The sequence below is a fragment of the Macrobrachium rosenbergii genome, chromosome 7 (assembly GCF_040412425.1).
Source record: "Macrobrachium rosenbergii isolate ZJJX-2024 chromosome 7, ASM4041242v1, whole genome shotgun sequence".
Taxonomy (NCBI): Eukaryota; Metazoa; Arthropoda; class Malacostraca; order Decapoda; family Palaemonidae; genus Macrobrachium; species Macrobrachium rosenbergii.
The window spans coordinates 37052783-37072287 of record NC_089747.1 but is presented as its reverse complement, the minus strand read 5'-3'; the positions used below and the strand labels follow the sequence as shown (position 1 = coordinate 37072287).

The 19505-nt window shown below is 40.9% G+C and overlaps 1 protein-coding gene across 2 annotated transcripts in view; it reads left to right on the top strand.

Annotated features, from left to right (window-relative positions):
- The window catches only part of par-6 (partitioning defective protein 6), a 76087-nt gene that overhangs the window by 18127 nt on the left and 38455 nt on the right, over positions 1-19505 (top strand). The window contains exon 3 of one of the 2 annotated variants that reach the window (XM_067107011.1): positions 17026-17138. In XM_067107011.1, the coding sequence (XP_066963112.1) occupies positions 17026-17138 (113 nt within the window). Of the gene's footprint in view, positions 1-17007; positions 17139-19505 lie in introns of both variants that reach the window. The other variant, XM_067107010.1, reaches the window with a different exon arrangement.

Below are 19505 nucleotides of genomic sequence, written 5' to 3'. Positions count from 1 at the left end.
TGTCTCATAAGTGCTCGGTGTCATCTGGGCGCCCGGCGCCAACCGAGTGTTCAGCGCCAACCCAGCGTTCGGTGCCAACCGAGCGCCCATATTCTTCTGCTTCACATGCCTTAGTGTCAGAGGATCCCCCTTTTGCACACATTAAGAAACAATTGGATGATGTGCTTGGCTTGCTGCACAAGGCACCAACCTCGCATAAGCCTTCTAGAGAGGCTTCTTTGTCTCCAGTGTCTTCTGAAGAGGAAGAGGTATTTCAGGAGCCTACTCCTACTGCATATGCTTCTTTAATGAAGCCTTTTTTTAGTGCCTTTCCCCTCGCATTTCCAGCCAGCTGCTCCAGTTTTGCCCACCTCTACCATTCTGATGAGGAATCAGACAGACTCTAGCTCTCACCTACCGAAGATGGTTCTCTCTTCCTCAGCTAGGAAGGCTCTCAAGGAAGTAGAGGATTGGTGTCTGTTAAGAGGGACCAAGGGAAGGTAGTTTTTGCTCTTCCTCCAGCAAGATTGACAGCTAGGAGATACCTCTCCTTTTCTACAGGAGAAGCTCCATCCGTGGGCAGTGCTGCCTCTTTCCTGGTGACTTCTCATGATTAATTGACTCGGCAAGACAGTCAGCTTTTTCTTCAGCAAAGGTATTCTTTGCCTTGTCAGAATTCGACCACTTAGTGAAACACCTATTCAAGGTTGCTAGCTAGAAAGATTGAAGAACATGATGTGCTAGCAACAGACTTGTCTTTTGAGTGGCGAGGTGTCTTATCCTGCACAGATAAGGCAGTAAGGGCTGGCTCCTCTGAACTGGCAGCTCTTTTTGCTATAGGAGTCCTCAAGAAGAAAGAGCTGTGGTGGTCTTTCACAAAAAAGGAGTTATGTCTGTCTAGAAATCAACTCCTCTGTACTGCCCTTTGGACAGTTCTTGTTTCCGCAGTCTGCGGTTAAGGAGATTGCCACTGACTTACAGAAGAAATCTATGCAAGATCTAGCCCAATCAGTGAAGCGCCACAAGGAACCTTCTGCTTCGTTTTCATCCAAGTCGGTATCCTCTCTACAGCTGCAGCCGTATTGAGGAGGCAGACAGGGCTTCTCTAGACCCCGTTCCAAGGTGCGGTTTTCATCAAGGTCAATCAAGAAGACTCCCAGCAAACCCTCTTCCAGAAAGTGACTTTCCCCTCCTTCATGTGCTTGTAGGGGCCAGACTCACTCTTTTGGAAGAGGTGGAGTGCCAAAGGCTTTAAAAAGAGTTACAGGCAGTCCCCGGTTAACGGCGGGCTTGGTTAATGACGATCCAGTTTTATAGCGCTTGTCCAGTGACGAAAATCGGCAATTTTCGGCGCCGAGAATCGCCAATTTCCGCTTATTGGCGCCGATAATTGGGTATTAGCACCAGTACATACCTAACAGAGGCGCCAATAACCGAAAATTGGCACTTTTCAGCGCCGATAAGCCCAAAAATCGCCAAAAAAGTGCCGGAAATTGCCGATTTTTTTGTTAGTGGCGATTTTCAGTTATCATCACACCCCCAGAACAGAACCCCCGTCAATAACTGAGGACTGCCTGTGCTTGATTCCCTTCAGAGTGTACCCTCCTCTCGTAACTTTGCCGATCACATTAACGGCATACTCTGAGGGCTCCAAGAGGTTTATAGCTCTCAGGGAGGAAATGTCAGCTCTCTCCTTAGAAAGAAAGCCATAGAAGTAATGGAGGATCATTCTTCAAGAGGTTTTTACAACTGACTGTTTGTTGTCCCCAAGTCGTTGGGGGGGTGAAGACCTGTCCTCGATGTGAACGCATTGAACTTCTACATTCAAAAAACAAAGTTCAAGATTGAGACAAATTAGTCAGTGTTATTCTCCATCCAGCAGGGGGACCAGATGATAACACTAGAAATGCAAGATGTGTATTTCCACATTCTAGTCCATCTGGAGTCCAGGAAATACCTGAGATTTGTCTTTGGGTGCAGAGTCTTCCAGTTTCGAGCATTTTGCCGCGGTCTTTCCACTGCACCTCAGGTATTCACGGAGTCCTATGCCCTCTTGCGAAATGGCTTCACCTTATAGGTATAAACATTGTCTATACCTGGATGACTGGCTCCTCCACTCCCCATCACAGGAGCAGTGCACGAAGGATCTACAAGTAACCCTTCTCCTTGCCAAGGAACTTGGACTTTTGATAAATCAGGAGAAGTCTCAACTAGTCCCTACTCAGGAGAGTCTCTATTTAGGGATGAAGATTAACTCTCTGAGTTTTTGGTTTTTTCCCTCCCCCAAGAGGATCAAGTCCTGCCTAAGATTGGTTCAAGATCTCCTTTCTCTTCCAGTTTGCTCTGCGAATCGGTGGATGAGTTTGCTGGAATCCTCTCATCCATCGAACAGTTTGTGAAGCTAGGAAGACTTTACATGAGACCCCTCCGGTTTTTTCTAAGGGCAAGCTGGAACAGAAGGGAGCAACCAGACACAGTGACGTTTCCGATTACGGCAGAGATAAAGGAGGACCTCCGGTGGTGGATGTCCAGAGACAGACTGTCAGAGGAGAAGTCTCTTCATATTCTGAGGCCTGACCTCTCCTTTTATGCAGATGCCTCGGACCATGGTAGGGGAGCAATTTTGGGTACCCTAGAAGCTTCCAGCACATGGTCCCTGGAACAAAGGAAGTTGCACATCAGCGTAAAGGAGTTGTCAGCCATCCATTTAGGCTTGGAGCACTTTTTGGAAATAGTCACAGACAGAACCGTGGTGATTCATTCGGACAACACCACGGCTCTCAAACATCAAGAAGCAGGGCGGAACTCACTCATTCTCCCTGTGCAAGGCAGCAAGAGAACTACTCATTTGGGCGGACCAGAATCAGGTCAAGATGATCACGAGATTCATCCAAGGGAGGATGAATGTCCAGGCAGATGAACTAATTTGACGAGGACAAGTCCTCTCAACAGAATGGACTCTGAATTCAACAGTCTGTGACAATCTCTGGAAGTTGTGGGGCAAACCAACAGTGGATCTGTTCATCACATTGAGGAATTACCGCCTTCCTCTGTTTTGCTCGCCAGTTCTGAACCCACAGGTGTGGGTGACGGATGCCATGCTAGTAAACTGGTCAAACCTGGATTTTTACTCCTTCCCCCCTTTCAACATGGTGAGAGCAGTGCTCAACAAGTTCCAAGCTCACAACATGTCATTGACACTGATAGCCCCCTTCTGACCTCTCAAGGAATGGTTCCCGGACCTTCTGAAGCTTCTTGTGGACTTTCCAAGGTTACTTCCTCAAAGTCCACAGCTTCTCAAACAGCCCCACCTCTGGAAATTTCATCAAGGCCCATCCGCTCTAGCTCTGACAGGGTTCAGACTATCCGGAGACTTGTCAGAGTGAAAGGGTTTTCAAAACAGGCTGCGAAAGTTATTACCAGATGTAGATGGCAGTCTGCCATCAGAGTCTACCTGGCCAAGTGGTCCATCTTCCGCAAGTGGTCTTCTTCTTTCGACTTTATTAGTCCCACTGTATAGCAGGGTTAGCCACTCAAGTCAACTTTCTCCATCTATTTCTATTCCTAGCATCTTCTTCCCCCAGTCCCACCTCACCCATATCCCTCCTCACCACATCCATACATCTGATCTGCTGATGCTCCTCCTCCCCATCACTGGCTTGTTCTTAGCTCTCTTGATCGGTTCCATCTCCTCTTCTTATTACATGGCCATAGCATCTCAAACGAGCTTCCCTAGCCTTCTCCTTTACATCACATATACCACACATTCTTCTTACATCTTGACTGCCTCCTCTCCAGTAGTGAAATTCCAGTAATCAATCTCACCATCCTCATCTCGACTCTCTCCAACAGTCCTTCCTCTTTCCTCTTAAGTGCCCAAGTTTCTGCCCCATATAATAGTATGAGTCTGATAACTGTTTTGTAAATCTTCATTTTGAGCTTTAACCCTTAAGGGACGGCATAATTTATTAATGTGCAGCACCCCAGACTGGGGAAACTTTGAGGTCAGCAAAATAAAAAAAAAATCACATCAATGGAAAGAGAATGACATGTACATTCACACTGTATAAATAAAAAAATGCTAAAAAATTTTCCCTACCCTATGCGAGAAGTTGAAAATGACTATTTACAAACCCTTGTGGGGCCTCATTTACAAGACAATCTTAAATTTTACCAAGATGTATATGTTTTCTCAAATAAATAAGTTTTTTGGATTTTGTAAAATTATTATTACTGCTCAAACAATATCAAAACAGATAAGAAATAAAAGCAGTAACAAATTTTTTGCATATTTGTTGTAAAATATTCACGTAAAATATTCACGTAAGTTTATGAGAAGGAAGATTCAGTAACTTTTTTTTAACTTTTTCATGCTTATTCTAATATATTTCTTTGCAATTTTCTTTGTAAAATTACATTTACAACCGACATACTATCGTAAAAGACAAAAACAAAAAAACAACAGCAACCCCTTTGTATATTTACAAGCAAATTTACAAAAAGACTCGTGAGAGAGAGAGAGATGCAGTACCTTCCCCCTTGAAGTCATAAGCATTACTGATACTGGCGTAACTCTTACGTCTGTATAAAAGTTGCCATTAGTGAATTTATAGCATATAGAAGTATTGGCACCTTTGTTTCGAATTATTATTACCATAACAGTGGTGCGTAATTCTGCTTCACACTGAAGTGCAATCCGTCCACCTCCCCAAACCTGTTTTACTTCACACTGAAGCTCAATCCGTCCACTAAGGGTTAATGGCATTTTCTTGTCCAAAACAACTCCAGTTACTTCTCTCCATTTTTTGTCATGCTTCTTTCACTCTGTCTGAGGCAGTGCTTTCTCAGTACCTCCCCCTTCTGTTATTATTGATCCCAAATAGTTAAACTCATTGTTCTGCTTTGGCACTGAACCATCTTCCACTTTAATGTTTACTTCTTCATGTCCTTCTCTACTACTAATCAATAGCTCTGTCTTTCCAGTGTTCACTTTAAATCCTTTCCTTTCTAGCGCTCCTTCCCATGCTAAAAACCTTTCTTGGAGTTCTTGTGTGTCTGCTATAATGACTAAATCACCAGCAAACATCAGATCCCACCATTCATCGTTGTTCCTTAATCCTGATGTCATTGTGTATATAACAACGGGGAACAAGAATGGACTCAGAGCTGATCCCTGATGGAGGCCCACCTCCACAGGGAATGTCTCAGTCTCCCCACATTTTGTATGGACAGTGGTTCTTGCACCCTCACACATCATCTTCACCAACCTTACCAACTTCTCTGGTACTCCTCTCTTTCTCAAACACCAATAGACTACTCTTCTTGGTACCCTGTCATACGCCTTTTCAAGATCCACAAAACACAAGTAAACTTTCCTCTTTCCTTCTAGATACTTCATTTGGACTTGTCTCACTATAAAAATAGCATCCACTGTGCTCTTTCCTTTCATAAACCCAAGCTGCTGCTCAACTCTCTCAACCTCCCTTCTACTATTCTTTCTAGTATCTTGAATACATGCTCCAAAAGCTTTATTCCTCTGTAGTTCCCACAGTTTAACACGTCTCCTTTTTGTTTATACATTTTAATCATCCAACTATTGCTCATGTCCCTTGGCATTTCCTCTACATCCCATATCTTTTCCAATAGTATGTGCACCCACTCTTTGCCTAGACTTCCCAGTGCTTTAATCATTTCTATTGTTACCTCTGACTTTACTGCAGCTTTATTTAATGTTCCTTTCTTCATAGCATTCTTGATTTCACACTCTGATGTTTGCTATTGATTCTTCACACTCATTCTCATTGTTTAATAGTTGTGAAAAATAGTCTTTCCATCATCTCCTGACTTCCTCTTCCTCAATCAAGATATTTCCTATTGATTCTTCACACTCATTCTCATTGTTTAATAGTTGTGAAAAATAGTCTTTCCATCATCTCCTGACTTCCTCTTCCTCAATCAAGATATTTCCAACTTCGTTCTTAATAATTCCTACCTTTCCTACATCCTACCTGTCGTTTCTTCTCACTTCTGCAATTCTGTAGATTATCTTCCGCAAGTGGTGCAGCGACAATAATGTCTAGTCTGCTAAGACCACTAGCTCAAATAGCGGATTTCCTTCTTTTCTCAAGGGACAATAAGAAGCTCTCTTCATGAGTATTAGAGGTTACAGATCGATGTTGGGGTCAATTTTTAAGCATAAGGGAGTAGACTTAGGTTCTAATCAAGACCCTAGTGATCTGATAAGGTCTTTCGAGACTACTAAGCAGCCGCGAGACATCTCTGTTTCATGGGGCTTAGATGTGGTGCTGAAATAGTTAACAGGCCCTGCTTATGAACCCCTCCATTCCATTTCTCTTGAGAATTAACAAGAAAACAAGTGAGCAAGCTGCAGGCAATTGACAAATGCGTTGGTTTTTCGCAAGGAGACGCTGTCTGCTCCTTTTTGCTCGGCTTCCTAGCTAAGAACAAGTCTCCATCTAATCCCTGGCCACGCTCCTTCTCCATTAGAAATCTTATGGACATTCTTGGACCAGAAGAGGAGGAAAGAGTCCTGTGTCCAGTAAGAGCTCTGAGGTATTATTTAGACATGACGAAGATCAGAGGACCTACCAGTAACCTCTGGTGTTGCGTGAGAAACCCGTCTAAGCTCATGTGAAAGAATGCATTGTCATTGTTTCTTAGAAGTCTTATTTTAGAGGCACACTCAAATACAGGAATAATCATCAATGAAATTTTATATAAATAAAGAAAGAAAGAATTCAACAATTATTGTTGTCAAAAACAAAAAAGAAAAAATCTCATAACGTTGTATGTGTGACTCCACATTCGGGCAGGAAAGTTAAATTAAACTGTCCTGTCACTTGCACCGGTAAGATGGGCAATTAGCATGCATAAGACTAATGTCTATTGTAGATATTGCTTGGCAGCTTAGCGTAAATAAAACAACCATGTATAGAGGGATACAACAACTGAGAGAACGAGGAAATATGATAAATTCATTGTAAAAAGTGGAGGAAAACCCCATTGTTGCACTACTGTTAAGGATCATCATTAGCCGGTGTTGCAATAGAGAACATTGCGCTCTCCCTTCAAGTTGCTGCTCAAACCATCCGTAACAGGCTACATGAGACCAAGATATTATTTCATCATACTCCTGCCAAGAAATGCTTCATTTCAGCGAAACAAAGAATAGAGGCTAGGGTTTGTGTTATAATATATCCAGTGGCCGATGATTTCTGTAAGAGTCATCTTTTGCGATGAGGAGGAGACATTCTCTACTGATGAGCATGGTAGTTGTCTTCATTGCTGGCATTTAGCATTAACTAAATTAATGTTGAACTTCTTGCTAATTTTAATTCTTTAGAAACTTAGATAATAAGAAATACAAAAATAGGCGTTATATATTCAGTTAACTTCATAAGAGGCATCAAAATGATAGGCCTAAGTAGCAATGAAAGAAATGAGAAATTACACATGATAACAGCATTTTATATATATATATATATGTGTGTGTGTTTGTTTGTGTACACGCGCAATTATATTCTATGTATTACAAAAACAGACATGAAATCAGTTAGTCTAGTTCAGTGTATTTTATATTAAGTTTCACTCGTTCACAATATACATGGGATTAGTCATTCAAAAATTTGATTAATAATAATGTGCAAGCAAATCTTTACAAAAGTCATATTTGTTGATGTTAATAAGACTAATAGTTCAACTTATAACAGTTGTAGGCCTCTGTCTACAAAGTTCACACATATGAAGGAGATAAAACAACGATAGTGATGGCAGTTGGAGATGAAAATATTAAAACATAAGAACAGCGATGACCTCTGAAGTATTATAGTAACATCCTTTAATTAAGTAAAGTATGAGAACAGTAAGCAGTATCAGAAAAAGCCCTGTTTAAGGGAAACTGCAGGTAATTTCTTGGACCCACTACTAGTGTTCAGTTGTTTCACGCGCTTACAACTGAGTTTCCAAATAGCGCTAGATGTCGCTATTATAAGCTGCTGTCTGAAAAGTGTTGAAGTATGTTGCAAAACATTTTTGAGTGATTGTACATTAGATTTTGTGACTATATTGTACATTTTAGGTAGAATTTTTAACACATGAAAAACAATCACACTTTACTTGCAGAACCAACAACACTAAAGTTCTAAGTTTTTTTTGGATTCAGTGACTTTCAGTAAGTAAAGGAATCCTTAAGGTCTTTCAAGTTGAGTTGCCATATAGACAACATGGCAGAGATGCCTTGCTGTACTATGGTGTATTTTAACTATCCTGAATTATTACACTGAAATTCTTGATAGTAAATATTTTTATCCTTATTCTTAGCTAAAGAGAATTAGGTTTGTCTTAATATAATATAAAGCTGGTAAGTAATGATAGGGAAGCAGTATATTAGTAGTTGTAAATATTTATTGTTAGGAATGGGAATATGGAGATGAGTAAATGTTAGCAGAATTTAGTGTAAATAATGGATACTGTCAGATATTGGCTACTGTATTTTTTAAAGAATATTAACTCTATTGTGATACTGTAGCTATATTTCCCACATCAGGTGGGAGGACGATAGTATGTGAAAACTAAAAAATTAATAGGATCGTTTAGTTTGAGCCATCTATTGACCTATACATTTCTGGTGATTCGACCATCTGTTGTCTACCATTCAGTATTTTCTCTGTTGTCAGTCCAGGAATGTTTAGTGGTGTTTATATTCATTGCTGACTGAATTGTTTTCTTAATTTTCGGTTTAGCTTTCCATGGTCTTTGTCAGTATTTAGGATGTCATCCAAAGATAGACAAATTGTTTTGAGTCTGTAAGGTAAGAGGTTGTAGTACCTGGCTTTACTCCTCAGTGTACGATTGTCGCAACATGTGTTGAATGCAGGGACAAGGATTATTCTTTAAACCTTCGCTGTGATAATATATTGCCTGGTCAGATGAAATAATTTTTTTTTTTTTTTTTTTAAGTGTAAGCAGATGAGAGTAGCAGATAAGAACAGGAAAAGACAGAAAAGGGTTCATCTTACACTAGGACAGGATAGGTAATGATAAGTGCAATCACTTGATATCTGATTCTGTATCCCCTAGACCTTGCTGGAGACTGTGTACTAGTGATCCCTAGCTAGGATCTTCCTGTATCTTCCTATGGTCCTCCTCTTCAAGAGAATTTGTGTTCTGTTGGAGGCACTCTCCTGATGCTGGGCGGTTGCCTTCGTCCGGGTACACACCTAATATTGGGTGCTTGCCTGACACCGGGTGCTCACCTGACTCTAGTCTCTGAGGCAGTCTGGTTAGTCCAGTTCTTCTTCACTCCATGTGTCTGACGTGTGGGAGGTTCATGCAAGCAGTCACAATCAGGTGTGTGAATGCATCTGTTCCCCATGTTCTTCCTTTATCAGACGCTCACTTCTACTGTACGTTTGACCTCTCCTAAGATAGAGCTACTTTCTTGTGCTGATTGCAAAAGTAGGTGCTTGTAGCATTCTCCTCATTCTGTCTCAAGTTCACTGTTGGCAGTGTGTAAGGCACTGATACCACATTGTACAGGGTGGGGCAAATCAAATGCCCGAGTTTTGATAGGCTATTAGGAAAAGTAAAACAATACTTACAGAATTATTTGTTGTTTTATTTGAATCAGTATACAATGCCGTTCGTGTGATCACTTTTTGAAGATGGCATCCGGAAGATGTTGGCCATCTGTAGCGATGCACTGTTGAAGGCGATGTCTGAAGTTTTCGGCTGCTCTTCGTCACATCTCAATTTGCCCCACCCTATCGCTATTGGGCTGAAACCAACCCAAGAGAACTTTACCAGAGACCACTCCATTCCCCTAAAGTTACTGTTTGGTGTGCAGTTTCCAAATTTGCGGTAATTGGGCCTTATTTCTTTGAGGAGGATGGAAGATCTGTCACCGTTAACTCTGAACGTTATCTTGCGATGTTGGAAGACTTTTTGGAACCGAAATTGGAAGAATTAAGTGAGGAAACAAATCTGGAAGACATCTGGTTCCAACCAGATGGAGCAACAGCCCACACTGCTCAAGTTGCAATGGTCAAATTGCGACAGATGTTCCCGGCACGCCTCGTCTCTCGGAGGGGTGATGTCGAGTGGCCCCTACGCTCACCTGGTTTGAGCATTTGCGACTTCTTCCTGTGGGGATATCTGAAGGAGAAAGTGTTCAGAAGTCGGCCACACAATTTGGAAGAATTGAAGATGCGAAGGTCGGAGGAAATTGCTGCAGTACCCCTTGAGATGTGTCAAGAGCAGCCGAAAACTTCAGACATCGCCTTCAACAGTGCATCGCTACAGATGGCCACCATCTTCCTGATGCCATCTTCAAAAAGTGATCACACAAACGGCATTGTATACTGATTCAAATAAAACAACAAATAATTCTGTAAGTATTGTTTTACTTTTCCTAATAGCCTATCAAAACTCGGGCATTTGATTTGCCCCACCCTGTAGGTAGCATTCTCCTCAGGCGTTGCGCATCCAGTCTCATTCCCCTCCATTATTGCTCTAGGACCCTCCTGAATATTCTAGGCATTTTTTAAATAGTGTTTTGCATCGCAAACGCTTGGAGCTCTTCCCAGTCAACAAGGCAGCTTTCAAGGTATTCTTGGGCCTCTTTTAGGCATATTCAGTCTATTCTTCAGCGTCGTCAACGGGCATATTCATAAGTTTGACAAGGGGATCCTTTTACTGTCTCAGTAGCGGAAGAGACTGGGTTATCTTCTCCTCAAGGTTTTTGATGTCAGTTCATTCAGTGGTTTTGGTTTTACCTTCCATTGAACTCTTTGTCATCGCAGAATAGTGTGTAAGTGCAGGAAGCTTCAATTTCCTGCATGGATTTTTCTCTGGCACCAGGGCACAAGACAGTGCAAACCTTTCTTCTGGTATGGAGCAGGTTTTTTCTTTCAAATTAATTATTTTTAGAGGAGTTGAAACTACCCTCGTCCCATGATTTCTCTGTGATGAGCGTGAGTCTTACGAATGGACTCTGATGCTGAAGAAAAGTAGGTAGTGTTATCATCTCTTCAGAGATTGATTAAGGTCTGTGCTGCTAGGTTCCTGAGGTGCTTAGATGACTTTTCGAGTGCTCTCTTGGTGAGAGACTCATTTTCCTCCTCGGTCTCCTAGACATTTGGGTCTGCCAGTCCATTTCGGTGTCATTAGTCTGATGTGTATCATGGGATTTATTCACACCAGGGATTGGTCTGCTTGTATATCGCTGTCCACTTTGGGGCCACACTGTGCTAATTATCACTTTTGAGGTCTCATTTCTTTCTAGTGTCACCCCCTTCTTGTTCGATCCCCCTATTTTGCACCTTGAATTCCTCGCATGCATTCTAAGAGTGTTTAAGACTGCATTCACAAAAGCATTCTCTGTGGGCACTGGGGATCCTTCCCGGTCTCCTCTGGTTTATATTAGTTCTTTTCAGGCATACTTACTTCCTTGGTTGAACAGGCTTTTAACCTGTTCCTTTTGACTGTTACTATTTAATCATTGGCGCTTCAAGCGATTTTTGTGTTAGCGCTGATTGCCACATCAGGCACTAGCACATCATTGGGCATTAACTGTGACATTATCAGTGTTTCAGATGCTTTCGGTGTTAACGCCACACTACTTGGGTGCCAATGCTTCCTTGGGCGTTACTGCCACATTGTCGGCTCTTCAAACATTTCCAGCATTAGTGCCAGCTGCAGCTTGGGCTCCAGCTTCTCCTAGGCATCAGGGTGAGCTTTTGTTGGGTACCTGCTCATTTGGGTATAGATGGGAATGAGGGAGCTGATAAGGCAGCTGAAGAATCGATAAGATTACAAAATCAGACACTCATAAATCTCCCATACTCTGATTTCAAACTAATTATTCACATCTATACATTATAAGTAAGAAGTGGCAGATTGGTTGAGAAAACATAATTGGTAATATGAAGTAGAAGGCCATTCTGCCCTCGGGTAAGAGATGGCAGTTGTCAGAACATCCAGATCAGAGGACTAGCATTATTTTAACAAGGCTGCGTATAGGTCATAAGCATGCTACGCATAGATACTTGATGCAAAGTGGAGAAGGGAGAAAGGCCCCAATCTGTAGTTCCTGTCAAGAAATTTTAACAGTAAAGCATTTATTAACTGATTGCCCAGTTTGTACCCAAGAAAGGAGAACTACCTCACTCTGTGGCAGGTCCATTAGTGAGGTACTTGATAATAATTTTGATATCAGGAAACTAATGTTTTTAAGGAAAATTTACTCTTATTTCAGAATTTAACTTTTTGTCAGATTTTACAGATTTATTTAATTTGTATTAAAGACTATTTTTTGGTACATTTTTTATATCTATTTATAGTTTTAATGAATTTTAGTTGTTTGATTTTAAATGCTGAATGGCCATAGTTGCCCCAGTGCTTGGCATGTGCTGTATGCCTAAAATCCATAAATTAATCACATCATTGGTGCTTCAAATGCTTTTGCCATCAGCACCAGCACCAGCATTTCCTCAGGTATAAACCATCATTAGTGTCAGCTGCCACCTCATCAGCGCTTCAGGTGATTTTGCCATTGGTGCTGGTCACTTCATCGGGCACTAGCTGCCACATTTTTGGCACTTCTGACTACTTTGGCGTTGGCACCAGCCTTCACTTTGTCGATGTGGGAGAGTGCTAACATGTAGGTCTTTGCTTGGATAGAACATTTTCCGATTTATAAAGGGATTCTTTGCACTTCTTTACAATGCTAAGGTTGAGTGCAGAGAGCAATTATGTTCTTTTCTCACTTTTTTTTGTGGCTCAGAACCAGTTAATGGTGCGACATCCCGTCATTCTATGGTGAAGGATTTGACTTTGGGCATTATTTTGCCGGAGGTGATGTACAGCCCAGAGAGTCATTTCATCAATCACAGGTGTTTAGGTGCCCTTAATCATTGCTACAGCCTGCCTTTTATGTTGGTGCAGAATATAAAAAATTGGCACTCACTTCCTTTTCCAGGTGAGTTCACCATTACAGTAGTAATCCCCCTGCAGTGAGATGCAGGTTTTCTTTTGCGAGGGACAGTGGAATTTGTTGTGAAGTTGTGTCATGGCTTCTACAATCAGATTTTTTCTGTATCAAAGCTTCAGGGGAAATAGAAACCAGCACTAAATGGCTCAAAACAAACCTTTTTTGTTTGTCCAACTCCATTTACTCTTGAGGTGACAGGTTCAGTTTTAGGTGCAATCAAGAGGAAGAATGGATGCAGTCAGTAGAATGCTGGATGCTAATTTCCATTTTTTGCCTCTTACCAAGTTTTTACAAGAATTCTGTCCCAGTTGGGCAAGTGGACTCTCCTATTGCTCCCCTTTCTAGACAACTGTGCTAGTCTAGCAGACACCCAAGGAGCTCGAGGGCAAAAGTCAGTCTTCTAAATTAGTAAGTTGTGTGGGGAATAGTAATAAATATTCCAAATGGCTGTCTCTGCTGAGACAAATGGCATCCCTCAGAGGAACTGGAACCAGTTGAAGGATGAGGCCAGTCCAGTTCTTCTGAAGAATTGACGGAATAGGAAATCAACCAGTTTTCGTGCAATTCTGGTCTCCAGGGATGTAGAAGATTTTGAAATAGTGGAGTTATTGATCTTGTCGTCTTTCATTCCTTCATCTGTGCCTCTGTTCATATTCTCTTTCTTTCATCTTTCGTTCCACCCTTTCTTAACAATTGTTTTATAGTGTAACTGCAAGGTTTTCCTCATGTTACACCTTTGAAACCTCTTTACTCTGTTCCATTTCAGTGCTGAATGACCTCATAGGTCCCAGCACTTGGCCTTTGGCCTAAATTTTATATTCCATTCCTCCCTCCAGTTGAAGAGCTGAGGCCTCGCATGGTATTCAGACATATCGATCGAAGGTTGGGGTGTGGTTGCATCTGGCAGACACGTGCCAAGGGGTTTGGTCTGTGGAGGAATGAGTGTTTCACATAAATCGACTGGAGATGCTTACAGTGTAGAAGATCTTTTTAGCATTGACAGATCTACTGCAGGGTAAGAACTGGCTTACCTAAGCAATTAAAGAGGCACAAACTCGGAGTTTTGTTCCATATCAAGTCGCATTTTCACCTGGGATTTAATGTAATGCTGAAGTATTTTAGTATGCCTCCATTTAAACCCTTAAGTTCAGCCTTCCTAAAAGATTTGATGATTAAGACTGTTTTTTTTACAGTCAGTGAACTCCAGGCCTTCTGCAATTTGGGATTTATTTCCCATGGAATAGTCCTGTCCTTTCATTTTTGCCATTATTCAAAGCAAAGAATTAATATTAAGTCTCGGACTCTTCCTCGATTATTTTGTGTCCCCAGCCTGTCTTCCTTGGTGCCAGACTGGTAAAATGTTTAGTCACAGCATGGTCTTTAAGGGCAAAGGACTTGGGACCTCAGACAGTGTTTTAAACCAGATTGACCTAAATAAAAAAAAAAAAAAAAAAATAATGCCATGGCCCGTATGAGAACCTGGTCAAGGAGGGACACGTTGATCTAGACCCCTCTTGTTTCCCACTCCTGAAGGTAAGCTTTGCAAGGTGAAAGCAGTGGCAATGCCTTCAGTTTCCAGCCTTGAGTGTTGTCATTGCAGCCCTGTGGAGATGTAACTCTGTGTCACAATATTTGTGAGGTATAGAGATTCAGGACAACTCATGCAGAACACTTTTGCCCCTTGTTATGACAGAACTCATATCCTGAACCATTAAGGTAGCTATACTCTGGCCTTGCCTATTTACTTAGGAAACTTTTGGGGAGTATGAAGATGCAAATTTGGGATAGGTATAAGCCTTCATTTATTTACCATCTTTGCTCTGCTGGCGTAGGCACAAGGCCTTATGTCCCACTTTCATCAAAGTGAGAGTAGTATCCCTTGCAAGGAGCCTCCACCATCTTTCAGAGGTCCTGGCACCCTAATGAATTGGTCCTCTCCTGACAACAGTACCAGTAGATGGATTCGAATCATAAGGCAAGAAGCATCTTATTCCTGTGGAATTTTGTTGTTTTCCCTGGGGGTTTTAATTATTTGTCCTTGCACCTTTTTCCTGCCTCCTATTCTTCAATGATCAGCAATCGCGCCTTCAGTTAACTGCAGGTTTTTCTGTGGAACTTATTTCCAAATATATCAGGAAAAATTCACTAATTCATGAATTTTTTTGTAGAGCAATATTCACTAATTACTGTATTTTAATTTTATTTTCATGACTAAATACATTTTTTATGATAAAAAATTTAGTTCTAATTTTCAAATATTAATAACAATGTAAACAGCAAATTCTCAGTAAAATGCCAAATTAAAATCCTGCAAAATCACAAAATAGCTTATCATTGTACATAACACTTCATCTCTCTCTCTCTCTCTCTCTCTCTCTCTCTCTCTCTCTCTCTCTCTCTCTCTCTCTCTCTCTCTCTCTCTCTCTCTCTCTCTCTCTTGTTTAATGAAAAAACAGCAAAATGTAAATAAAGTGTTATTTCACTTCCGGAATACAGTATTATTGTTATATCATCGTAATACCTGACATTTTAATTGTTTTTACTGTAGATATGTGTTGCCATATTTTTTCTTTGATCTACTGACCCATACTTCATTACAAGTTTAGTTGACACTATGATTATACATTATAACAGCACTGTACACAAAAGAATGTTTTATCACTGTTGATGTTTCATCTCTAATCACCGTAAAAATATTTAAAATTGAATTTCATATGTAAGCAACACAGGGTTTATACTCTCTCTCCAGCCTGTCAAGTTTCATCCCCAGCTATTGTGCTGAGACTCCAGTTGTAAACACACACACACACACACACACACACACACACACACACACACACACACACACACACACACACACACACACACACACACACACACACACACACACACACACACACACACACACACACACACACACACACACACACACACACACACACACACACACACACACACACTCTCTCTCTCTCTCTCTCTCTCTCTCTCTCTCTCTCTCTCTCTCTATAAAATTAGAAATAGTAATTCCATTAATACATTCATTTCCTTTAGTAACTAAAAAATTATCTTCCTAATTCTTTTGGTAGTAGGCTCAATCAGCATTTTCTCAGAATGTAAGCATTACTAATGTTGGTGTGATTGGTTTTTTTAGACATATTACGATGATAACAGCCCAACATAATAATACAGTAAATGGATTCCGTAAGTGCAGTAACATTTAATCAGTATTTTGCTGTGTTTACTTTATTATTAGTATTTGAAAATTAGTAAATCATTGTAATATGGACATACACAAGAATATTTTATCACTCTTGATTGCATTTATAATTTTTTTTTTTTCAGTGCATATTTAAATATTTAACTCTACTTGTGAATTCCGTATGTTTCCCCTATCTGAAAAAAGAAAACAGGACAGCTTCAATACTGTATGAGAGAAAATGGCTGTGCTTGAATGTAGGGGACTTGAGTTTAGGCATATATTTTTAAGGGTTATGTTGTAAGATAACTTTGAAAATATGTTGAAGGGTTTTAGGATGATAGTGTGAGGTATGTTTGGTGTTTGAACTATTAAAATAGGCAGTTATGAGCATTTTTAGTGGGGGTTCCTTGGTGTTTGAACTATTAAAGTAGCCAGTTATAAGCATTTTCAGAGATGGATACCAACTTATTGCAGATTTTTGCATAATGCAGGTGGTTATAGTCCCTAACCCCCCACGATTACAGAGGACATACTGTACCCCTCCATATTATGTATCACCTCCCAACTTCCCCGCACATGTGGACAGAGAAAAAACTGAATGGTAAACAATAGATTTTCAAATTCTCCAATAGGATGGGTCAATAGACGGTTAAAACTAAACAATCTTATTAATTTTTTAGTTTTCACACATTGATGTCTTCCCGCTTGATGCGGGAAATACAACAATCATAATAGAGAGATAAGTATTTGAAAAATAAATTTTATTATAAAAGTTTCTATTTTTGCTTGATAATATACTCAGATGTTAAAGCAATTGCAGGTGTTGTCTTTTCAACAGGGAGCTTGGAACATCTTCAGAATGGCAGCAGCAAGATCCCTTCAATACTGTCCCCTTTTGTCACTCAGCCAAGAAATAAACTATCCATATCCTATCCGCAGGATTTCAGACAGGTCAGTTGCTGATGTGTGAAGTTCTGTTTTGATTTTTTAATGTTTTTATTATTTTAGGTAGTTTAACCAGACTACCAAGTGAATTTTCATGCACTGAATAGGCTCCAGTGATCCACTAAGTATTCAGTTGGAATGACACTAACATGGTTTGTTTTTGCATTTGTCTGATAGTGAGTATGGTAGTATTTATATAAATAAGTTGAAAGCTTGCATACATGGACATGGGGATACTGTTTTTTTTAACACCCTAATATTTATTGTAACCTATGGGATTGTTCAGATTTTTTATTTGTAGATGCAAGAAGAAGAATGGAATTATAACAATTTACTTTTAAAAACAAGTTTGGTGTTGTGAGGAAGCCTGCTGCTTCTCCCAAGCCCAGACAAGGAGCCCAATCATCCTTGAAAAGGGAGGAGAGCCTTCCCACCCCTTGTGTCTGCCCCACCAGCCATGGTTGGGAAGGGAGGAAAGGGAGTAAGGGATTGCCTGTGTCACCATTGACTAGTGTGGGATCATCAGGAACTGGAGCTCTCAGTAGTATCTATCCTTCAGAACAGATAAGGATTATGCTCAAGGACCATCGTTCCCACCATCACTGCAACACCAATAGCCTCTGGTTTCACCAAAGTCTTCAGCCCTGTCAGCTGAGTGGCGGTGATGAAGGAGAGTGCCAGTCTCCAGGTTTCAACAATTACCTTATCTTGGTAGAAAAAGTGACTGGTGGCAGGTATCATTTTATCTCTGCTAAACAATTTTGTCCTTCAGATAATTTCAAGATGGAAATTGTCCACTGGGCACTGGAGCTCATCAAAGAAGGCAATTTCATGATTTTGTTAGACCTGAGGTATGCATACTCTCACATGCCCATGCATCTGGACTCCTGGATGTTCCTTTGCTTTGTCTGCAGAGGGACCATATACCAGTTCAGTGTTCTGTGCAATAGCCTCACTGGAGTTCACCCTTGTTTTTACCTTGGTTTTGGCTTGGGACTACCTGATGGTTATATGTTTGTTGCATCACATGGAAGAGTGATTAGTCCTGGCATCCTAGGCACACTTACTCCATGATTGAGATTTCCACCTCTACTTTTGCTGTGAGTTAGGAAGAGTAGTGACTTGGGAGAAGCCATATTTCATTTCCAAGGAGCAGACAAAAGTATCTAGGTATGCTGATAAACTCTGAAGCAAAGGGATCCTTCTCTTCAGACACCCAAGTGAGCAAGTTCAGGGAGGAAAGGCGCAGTTTTTGGACCAGCAGGAACAACCAGCTTAGCTTTGGAAGGTGGTTCCCAGTCACCTATCATCCTAGGAGAAGCTTGTACCTCTTGGAAACTTAAGTAGAATAGTTTAGATTATTTATATCTCTCTTCTCAACTCGTGCATCGTAGTTGAGATGTCATAGAGGATCTAGCTTGGTCTACAGACAACAGGAATCTGTTAACAGGAGCTTCATTGAACTCCCCTCCAAGGCAGTGTTCTCATGTGCATCAGAGGAGGGCTGGTATGCACATCTAAAAGACATGTTTTTTTCAGGTATGTGGTTGAAGGACAAACCTGTTATGCACATCAACATTCTGGAAATGCAAGCATTTTGGCTAATATTGCAGCATTTTAGGAGCAGTTGGTAGGTCACTTGGTAGTGCATAACTAGTAGCATTTGACAAGAAACGGAGGGATGGGGTGTCTTCCTGTTTCATTTGACATTGTGGATATATTACTAGGTGTGTGCCATGTTGATCTGTCAGCCAGGTACATTACTGGTAGGATGAATGTTTTGGCAAACCAACTTGGTCGTTAGGGTCAGGTTTTAGGGATGGAGTTGTTTCCACATCCTTGCATTGCAGAAAGGCTGCTCAGGCTTTAGGAGTCTCTGATGCTTGACTTTTTTGTGACTAGGCTGAACAGATAGCTTCCATTGCTCTGTTCTCCAGTGCTAGATCCATGAGGAGTGATGGAATATGCATTCCAATCCCCCTGGGGCAATCCTTCATTCATGAGCTCCCATAAAATAGTTACAGTATGTATAAAAATTTATACAATATGTATGTTCAAATTTGACGGGACATGGATCACCCTCTTTCAGAGGAATGCTTCTTTGGGACGCTGAGGAGTGTTGGCAAACAAGTTCTTCTTTCTTCATGGCACCACTTTCAAAAGGGAGTCTGGTTTTTGGAAAAACTACTTTAGAGGATGGGGGAGGGCGAGACCATCTCTACCATAGCCCATTGAGAATTATACTTTACCCCCCAAGGGGAGGACTTTCACTGCTTGTTATGCTGTAGAAGACAACCGCAACCATGCAAGTCCTATGGGCTCCACTTCTTCCCTTCCTTTTAATACGCAGTCCAGGAGTTAATTTTTTTTTCC